The sequence below is a fragment of the Octopus bimaculoides genome, chromosome 11 (genome assembly GCF_001194135.2).
Source record: "Octopus bimaculoides isolate UCB-OBI-ISO-001 chromosome 11, ASM119413v2, whole genome shotgun sequence".
In the NCBI taxonomy this organism is placed as follows: Eukaryota; Metazoa; Mollusca; class Cephalopoda; order Octopoda; family Octopodidae; genus Octopus; species Octopus bimaculoides.
The window spans coordinates 40,872,221-40,880,301 of record NC_068991.1 but is presented as its reverse complement, the minus strand read 5'-3'; the positions used below and the strand labels follow the sequence as shown (position 1 = coordinate 40,880,301).

The 8,081-nt window shown below is 34.3% G+C and overlaps 1 protein-coding gene across 2 annotated transcripts in view; it reads left to right on the top strand.

Moving 5' to 3' along the window:
• LOC106870618 (golgin subfamily B member 1) overlaps positions 1 to 7,785 on the top strand; it is a 73,916-nt gene extending 66,131 nt beyond the window's left edge. Inside the window, exons 20-22 of one of the 2 annotated variants that reach the window (XM_014916761.2) lie at positions 1,557 to 1,790; positions 4,734 to 4,854; positions 7,512 to 7,785. In XM_014916761.2, the coding sequence (XP_014772247.1) occupies positions 1,557 to 1,697 (141 nt within the window). In that variant the 3' untranslated portion in view covers positions 1,698 to 1,790; positions 4,734 to 4,854; positions 7,512 to 7,785. Of the gene's footprint in view, positions 1 to 1,556; positions 1,791 to 4,733; positions 4,855 to 7,508 lie in introns of both variants that reach the window. The other variant, XM_014916752.2, reaches the window with a different exon arrangement.
• Positions 7,786 to 8,081: the final 296 nt, after the last annotated feature.

The following is an 8,081-nucleotide window of genomic DNA, read 5'->3' as shown; positions in this document are numbered from 1 at the left end:
GGGGACCAGTCAAGCAGCACATCACGCTGTAATTCTTGGGCTGAGAAATCAACACTTAAAAGCCATAATTTTAAGGAGCGATAAGAATTTTTGAATAAAGGAAAATGGGTAGTGGTGGGTAGGTACCGCCAGCGAGTAGAGAGGGCTCTTAATTGTAGATTTTAAATATTTGAGAGACAACAATGCATAAATCGTAATTTTTTAAAAGAGCCATGAATTCTGGGTGATTAGAATATAACGTAGCATGAATTTAGGAAGCTTAGAAAATGAATAAGCATGAATTTAAGACAACAACTGAATTCAATTGAATTTCATGGAGAGAAACAAGATAAATAATAAGGGACAAAACTGATGATAATAAATATATAAAGATAAATAATAAGGGACAAAATTGATGATAATAAATATATTCATAACAATGGCAACCATCATTATCATTTTTCAATTTGTCCTTTCATTAAGCTACATTTCACCTTCTAAAAGGAAATAACCATGTAATCCAGGATCTACTACTCAAAAGTGCTATAAAATTTTCAATAATAAGTCTGTCAAAGTTAATTATAGTAGTTTAGGAAATGTAAGATTCCAGATACAAGGTAGTGTAGTAGAGTTATCCTCTATTATACTTTTGTGAGTTATTTTTGGGGGTGGAACAAATTTTATTATTTACCATTTTCCCTACATATTTCGTATATGCCAAAATAAGCATTAACTACTGTATATCTTTGGCTTCCTAGCCCCTGTATAGTATGATTATTTTTAGTCAATAATTTTCTCTTTTTCTCTTATCATCTGATTAATTTGCTGATAAAGGTAGAATATATGAAGAATAAATTTATCTTTAAGATAGTGTTTATTGTCACTTTAACATAGGTGTTCTCTGAGAACTGATGATATTGCTATTTTAAACCCAGGAAAACATCTCCTCCAGCTGGTTATTCAGTGCACTTTCACACCCAATATTTATTTCAAGAAGGGGAGAACTCCTGCCACCCTAGCTCAGAGATCACCAGATCACATGATTTTGATCTTATTGGATCACTTCAGTGGTGGACACTCATTTGCAAATGAAGTAACACTAATGCCTTCTATCTCAAACAGAGATTTTCTAATGAATTTATTTTTATATTAGCTATATTACATAAGAGCATAGTTCTCACTACAGTTCCACATACAGCTCAACTAACATACATAAGTGAATTAAAATTTATTAATTGACAAGTATTTATATGAAATGCAACTGAAATAAATGAAATTATATATAATAACAGGCCCAGGTGCTTTTATAATTCTATTTTCTGTTATTCTTGTTATGTTATTTTAGTTTTGCTATTAATATATTCATCTTACTGTTTTTATCTTGCTTTTAACACTGCTGTTCATACTGCCTGTTTGTGTCCAAATATACAGGGTTGTTGAAAGTTCAGTATCTTGGCCTTGTACCCTACCTGTTTAGTGGTTATTACAGTATGTTTTTTGATCCAGCCATCTTTATACCAGTACTGCAAGGAAACAAGAACACAATATTTCAACTGTATTTCTTTTTTCTTCTTCAGATCAATCATCTCAAAAAACAACTAAAGACAACCAAACAAGAGAGGCTAAATATTATTGGTAAACTCCAAGACTATAGAGTGTTTTATGTACTATTTACAGCAATGTTATGTTCCTTCCTCGTGGTGCCTATTTACAGTTAACCAACTGGGCTGTCTGATAATGACATATCCTGGCCATGGTCTGAACATAGTGTTGCTGACAGGATACACACCACCAACTTTGATAGTTCTCTGGTATTCCTATTCATTTTTCACTATCTCAACAATAAGTATACCAAAGTATAGTTCTGTGTTTGAAACATATACACGTGTGTGTGTGTGTGTGTGTGTGCGCGCGTGCGCGTGCATGGCTTTTGTGTGTGTGTGTTTTCATATCATCATCAATCATCGTTTGGTGTCCGTATTCCATGCTGGCATGGGTTGGATAGTTTCACAGGATCTTACAGGTCAGAGGACTGTGTTGAGTTCCAATATCTGTTTCGGTATGGCTTCTATGGCCGGATGCCCTTCCACATGCCAACCACTTTACAGGCTGTGCTGGTTGCTTTTTCATGTTACTGGCACTAGTGAAGTTGCCAAGTAGCTTGCAAGATAAGACTCCTCAATCAAGAGGTGGGGCAGCATTGAGGGAGGTGCCTTATTCCAGGTGTTAGGAGGTAAAAGTATGATAGAGGGACAGGAGCAGATGTCTTGCTGTAGAAGAAATACATGGCTACCCCTGGAAATGGAGAGATAATGGTAGGGAGGAGATGTCAGAACATACCCTCAAGGTTCAAGAGGATCACTATGAAGGGGATAGGGTAAGAGGAACAGGTGAGAGGGATAGGGATTGAATCAAGTAAGTTTAAAAGAGTGTAAGGTGAGCAACAAATGGTTAGAGGTAGGGAATATAGGTATATATGTAATGCAGTGAACAGCAAACGGGAAGGGGTCATGGTCAAAATTGAATATCAATTTGGAGGAAGATGAAGAAAATAGGAGTGGGTTAGGGAAGAGGGTACATATGCGTGTGTGTATACACAGGGGCTATGTGGTTAAGAAGTTCACTTCTCACTTCATGGTTTCAGGTTCAGTCCTACTGCATGATTCCTTGGGTTAATGTTCTCTACCTGGGCCAACTAAAGGCTTGTAAATAGATTTGGTAGATGGAAACTGAAATGTATGTATGTGTGTGTTTGTATCTATGCATGTATGTATGCATATATTCATGCATGCGTATGTATGTATATGGGTGAGTGGATGTATATGCATTTGTACCACTTTGTCTTGACATCATATGATGTAAACTAGCATCACCATCATACAGTTAAATTTGCTTGGAATCAGGTGAGGGTTGGTGATAGGAAGGGTGTCCAGCCTTAGAAAATCTGCCTCAATAAATTCTTGTTGATGTATATGAGTATGGAAAAGAAAACTGGATGTTAAAACAATGATTATGATAAACGTGTGTATGTATATGTTTAATGTTTTGTTTTGTTGTGTAATGAATCTCAGGAGAATATATCCAAAATTCTTGGCAAACTTATCATTCTTAGTGTAACAATAGGCTTCTGGATCACTTGACATGGTTGGAGATTATATATATATATATATAAGGCAGCGATTATATATATATATATATATATATATATAAGGCAGCGATTATATATATATATATATATATAATAAGGCAGCGAGCTGGTAGAATCATCAGCATGCCAGGCAAAATGTTTAGCATTTCATCTGTCTTTACATTCTGAGTTCAAATTCTACCAAGGTTGATTTTGCCTTTCATCCTTTTGGGGTCGATAAAATAAGTACCTGTTGAACACTGGGGTCAATGTAATCAACTTACCCTCTCCCCCAAAATTACTGGCCTTGCATTAAAATTTGAGACCATTGTTACTACTTAATCTTGTTCTGTGGTAAAAACACAGCTATGCCCCCCTTCCCTTTAAGGTAAGTAACAGTTTGTATTTAACTGTTAGTTCAAGAGAACTGTTGGCTTCAGTAGAATCTGATGACAGAAAATGATTTAGTGACTAGTGGTGTCCATACTGTCTTGCTGAGAGTGTAAGATAGTCCCCCAACTTCATAAGATTTCTACAGCAAGGTTGTATGTGATTCAGGAGGAGAATGTGTTTAAGTTAAAACTGCAACTTACTCAACACTAAAAAAAACTTACATTCATGTATTTGTTATGCAAAATCCTTGATGAAAAAAATTGTATGTTGAAACAGATATTGTTATACTTGGGGATGGTCAAATATTTGCCAATTAAATGCTGGTTGCCTTTCCTGTCACTCTCACCTTTTTTTGTAAGAGTGAGATCTCTTATTCTACACATTTTCAAAGGTGTGAAGCAAGCAGTGACAACAACATTCCCACTTGTAGATCAGGATTTTCATAAAAGCAGATACATAATGTAATCAAAGATAGAAACACACACACACACATTGTGTTCAGACAAATATGGAACAAGCAGTCATTATGAGATTTAGTCTTAAAGAACAACTTCTCCAAATGACACCTGAGGACTGTCAGACTACATTTGTTTCAGTGTACTTTTGCCTTCTCAGTGATAGATACCACTTCAATCATTTGTATTTTATTTGATCAGAAACCTTATGGTTAATCCACTAGAAGTCCTTTGAAGAAATTCCAACTATCATGAAGGTAACCATCAGTGGTAAAGTTACCATCAGTGTTCTTACCATTATATAGTATGTACACCTTGTGTAGTGAGCTTATTTTACCCAAGAAAAGAGGATTTGATCTCAAAACTGACAAAACACTGGTAAATTTATACAACACACTGTACTTTTACTATGATAGTTATTCATAGTCCTGTGTTTGTTTGGTGATAGTATTGTGTTAGTGATAGTTTACAATTGATTAGTTCTCCATCAATGACAGTCAGATATGGTGAATTCATTACAAATTATAAAGTTGAATATTTTTAATGAAACACAAACCAAATAGGTAATGTAAATGTGTAATTACATTTCTGAAATAAAATATTACTCAATTAATAGAAAGCCTCTGATATAACAAAGCCAGGACATTTGGAGGTGGTAAGGTATTATATAACTCATGTTGCTATGTAGGAAGCAAAAGTGTTGGCAGTGTAACCATTATTAGAATTAATTAGTCATAACATGTTTAGCATTGTTTTGTAAATTTGTCTTTAAATTCCAGATGACTCTTTGAAAAGTCCAGCCTTGAGCACAATGAAAAAAGTTCCTTATGATCTGAGGTGCAGAACTAGTAACCCATGGAACAAGATGAAAGTAAAAGATTATAACACATCACCAATAAGGTTGGTTGTCTAAACATTTGATTAGGTCAAGCAAGTTTATTTCTATCTACAAGACCACCCACCACAACAGGAATGAGATCCTAAACCCAAGGTGTCATACAAAAAGCATTGATGTGGTTGTTGGTGCCTTGTAAAAAGTACTGGTACTAGTGCCATGTTTAACCCTTTCATTACTGCATTTATTTTGAGATGCTCTTTCAATTACTTTAGATATAACAAAAAGTTTAGTAAAATAACTTAGTTATCATTAAGCTAATGTTAGGAACATCAATTGTGACTAAGGTTTGGTGGAAGATTTTAATTCAAAACTTATGAAAACAAACCATTTGTACTCAGAGCCAGAGCCAGTTTCAGCCAGGTTGGTAACGAAAGGGTTAAAAGCACTGGTGATGGTGCTATGTAAAAAGCACCCAGTATACTCTGTGGAGTGGTTGGCATTAGGAAGAGTATCCAACCTTAGAAATCAAATCAAAACAGACTAAGGGACCTAGTGTGACCCCTGGCCTTGCCAGTCCCTGTCAAACCATCCAACCCATGCCAGCATGGAAAATGGATGTTAAATGTTGATGATGACGATGATGATGAACTGGGATTGTATGACATTTCATAGAATTTTCAAATGTGATTTACAATCCAGCTTGGATTACTTTTTTGCTGCTAATACTAGGGTAGTGAATATTAGCATAATCGATAATACACCTGACTAAACCAAATACCTTTCAGTATTTATTTATGTTCTAAATTCAAATTCCCATAAGGTCAATTTTGCCTTCAATTCTCCTGAAGGTAATAAAATAAAGTACCAATCAAGGCTGATTTAACTGAATAAAGATGTAGACTTTGTGAGTGAAAACATATCAATTTGAAATCCAAATGGTGTGAGCAGACTACCAGACACAGTGTTTTGGCATGATTTCATCTCTTCAATGATAAACTTACTTCATTTAGAGCTAAACTGGAACTTTTATCTCTATATAGACTTTATGATTTGATCTGCTTGCTCACACCATAGTCTCAGTTCACAGAACCATGTCAATACCTACAAAGCCACTTCTGCACATATTGCCCAATTCCTTCAATGCAAAATTGCTTTCTCAGCTTCTTTATATTCAATCTTTTATGCATGTAATAGACTATACTTAGCCTATTTCAAACAGAGAAATTGGTTGCAGTTTGGAAAAGATTCAGTTAATATACATTAAAATAAGGATTTTAAAATGAATTATTTGGTGTTAATAAGTAAGTATGTAATCCTCCCAGCCTGAGTCTAGGGGATGAGCAAGGATTGATGATAAAAAAAATAATAGGTGAACAAGCATTAAAGCACTGCTAGAAATATTGGTTAAAATCTCTTTAGACAGAAAAATGAGATTTAAAGCTATGTATGGCTATATTACATCCACACTTACCATCTGCACCTCCAGTCTGAAACCTCCATTCTGTCTAGAAACCAATCTACTGAAAGCTGTCCAGAGGCATGGAACTAGATGAATACCCTCTTTGAATTACTTTCTGCATCTTAAACACCTTGCTTCACTAACTTCAATATATAGTAGCTGACTTGATGAAAGCCCATAAGATTATCCACCACCTTTCCAACAATAACTTTAGCTACTATTTTGAATTCATTATCTCTACCACATGTAGACACACTTATATAATCAAAACACAGCACAGAACTTGTGACTTTCAGAAACTTTTTGTTTTTACATGCTCAAAATTGTTGAAGAATGGGACAAACTACCCACATCATTTCTTAGTTGTCAGTACACTATATCCTTCAAAAATTCCATGCTTTCCAAAATTTACCAACACTACTCCTGATGTACCCATACAGCATGTTTTATTCTTTATGGCTCTTTCATTGTTCATTTTTCTGTCTTATTCTTTTATCATGCGAACTCTGTATTTCTTTACTTGATTTATTTCTGCTTTCTGTGTCCTTTTACTCTTTTCTGACAAGTTTTAGTGCACCTCAGCAGTATATACAATAAGCTCATTACTATTATTTAGTTTAGCAACTTCATTAAAAAAAAACATATTTTCAAATTTCTCAATTTTTCAAAATCACAATCCAGAAATTGACAGTGCCTCTCATAAGGGAAATAATTACAAAGAATACTACTGGAGATCCTCACCACATATCAACAGATCCAACTTTTTTCCTTTTACTCTTTTTCCATTGAGGGGTATCCTGTTTTGCTTTACAAGCTACAAGACAACCCCAACAGTGCTCATGCCAAAAAAGTATTCAATACATATCAAGTGGTTGATAATTGATCTGAATAGCAATAATATCAGGCTGACAATAGCAACAATACAGGCTGAAAGGTCACATTATTCTTGTAGGTGGCAAAACAACTTTTATTGTGCTGGTACCACAAAAAAAAATACTCTCTGTAAAGTGGATGGTGTCAGAAAGAATTCAATCATAGAAACCATGCCAAAAAATGAGACATTGGGGGCAGATATAGTCCTCCTATGTGTTGAATCCTGTCAAACCATCCTTCTCATTGCAACATAGAAAGCAGGCAAAATGAAATGATGAATAGCTTTACTGTCACATACCATTATTACTAGACTCTTTGAATTCTTGTAATTTTCATTGATTAAATATTTTTATTTTTAATGTTAACTTAAAATTCCCATTTCAGCAGTTGCCTGATGGGAAGCCCTTGAGAAGAAATTTTCCACAGACTCTTTGATGGTAATTGATGTTGTGACCTGGGTCATGCCTGTGCCTAAAGTCTATCTTGAGAATTCAATCATTGATGAATCAATCAAATCTGACAAAGTATTGCTTCTCTATTTTTGTTTTGCTTATATTCTACATATTTTCTCTAAGATATTTTATTATATATCTCAAGTTTCTTTCTAAATTTTCTACAATTTGCTTTTTCTAAATACAAATAAACTGTTCAAATTAAACTATCTCTCTGTCTGCTTTTGAATTTTCTTAGAATATTGTGCTTATACATCCAGACAAAATATTTCAACATTATGTATTTCACTTTTGCATACTTCCTCATTAGCTGGCAGTAAGCAGTTATGGACTCACTAGCTCCTATAACTTATTTAGCTATACATTAAAAAAGCAATTGTTAAATAATTAATTTCTTATTTCTCAACCAACAAGAATGTCATTTATTTGTTCAGAGTATAACTTTCAAATAAAATCTGCTTTTGATATAACAATGCAGCTTTGTTGGGCATGTGCAACCTCAGTT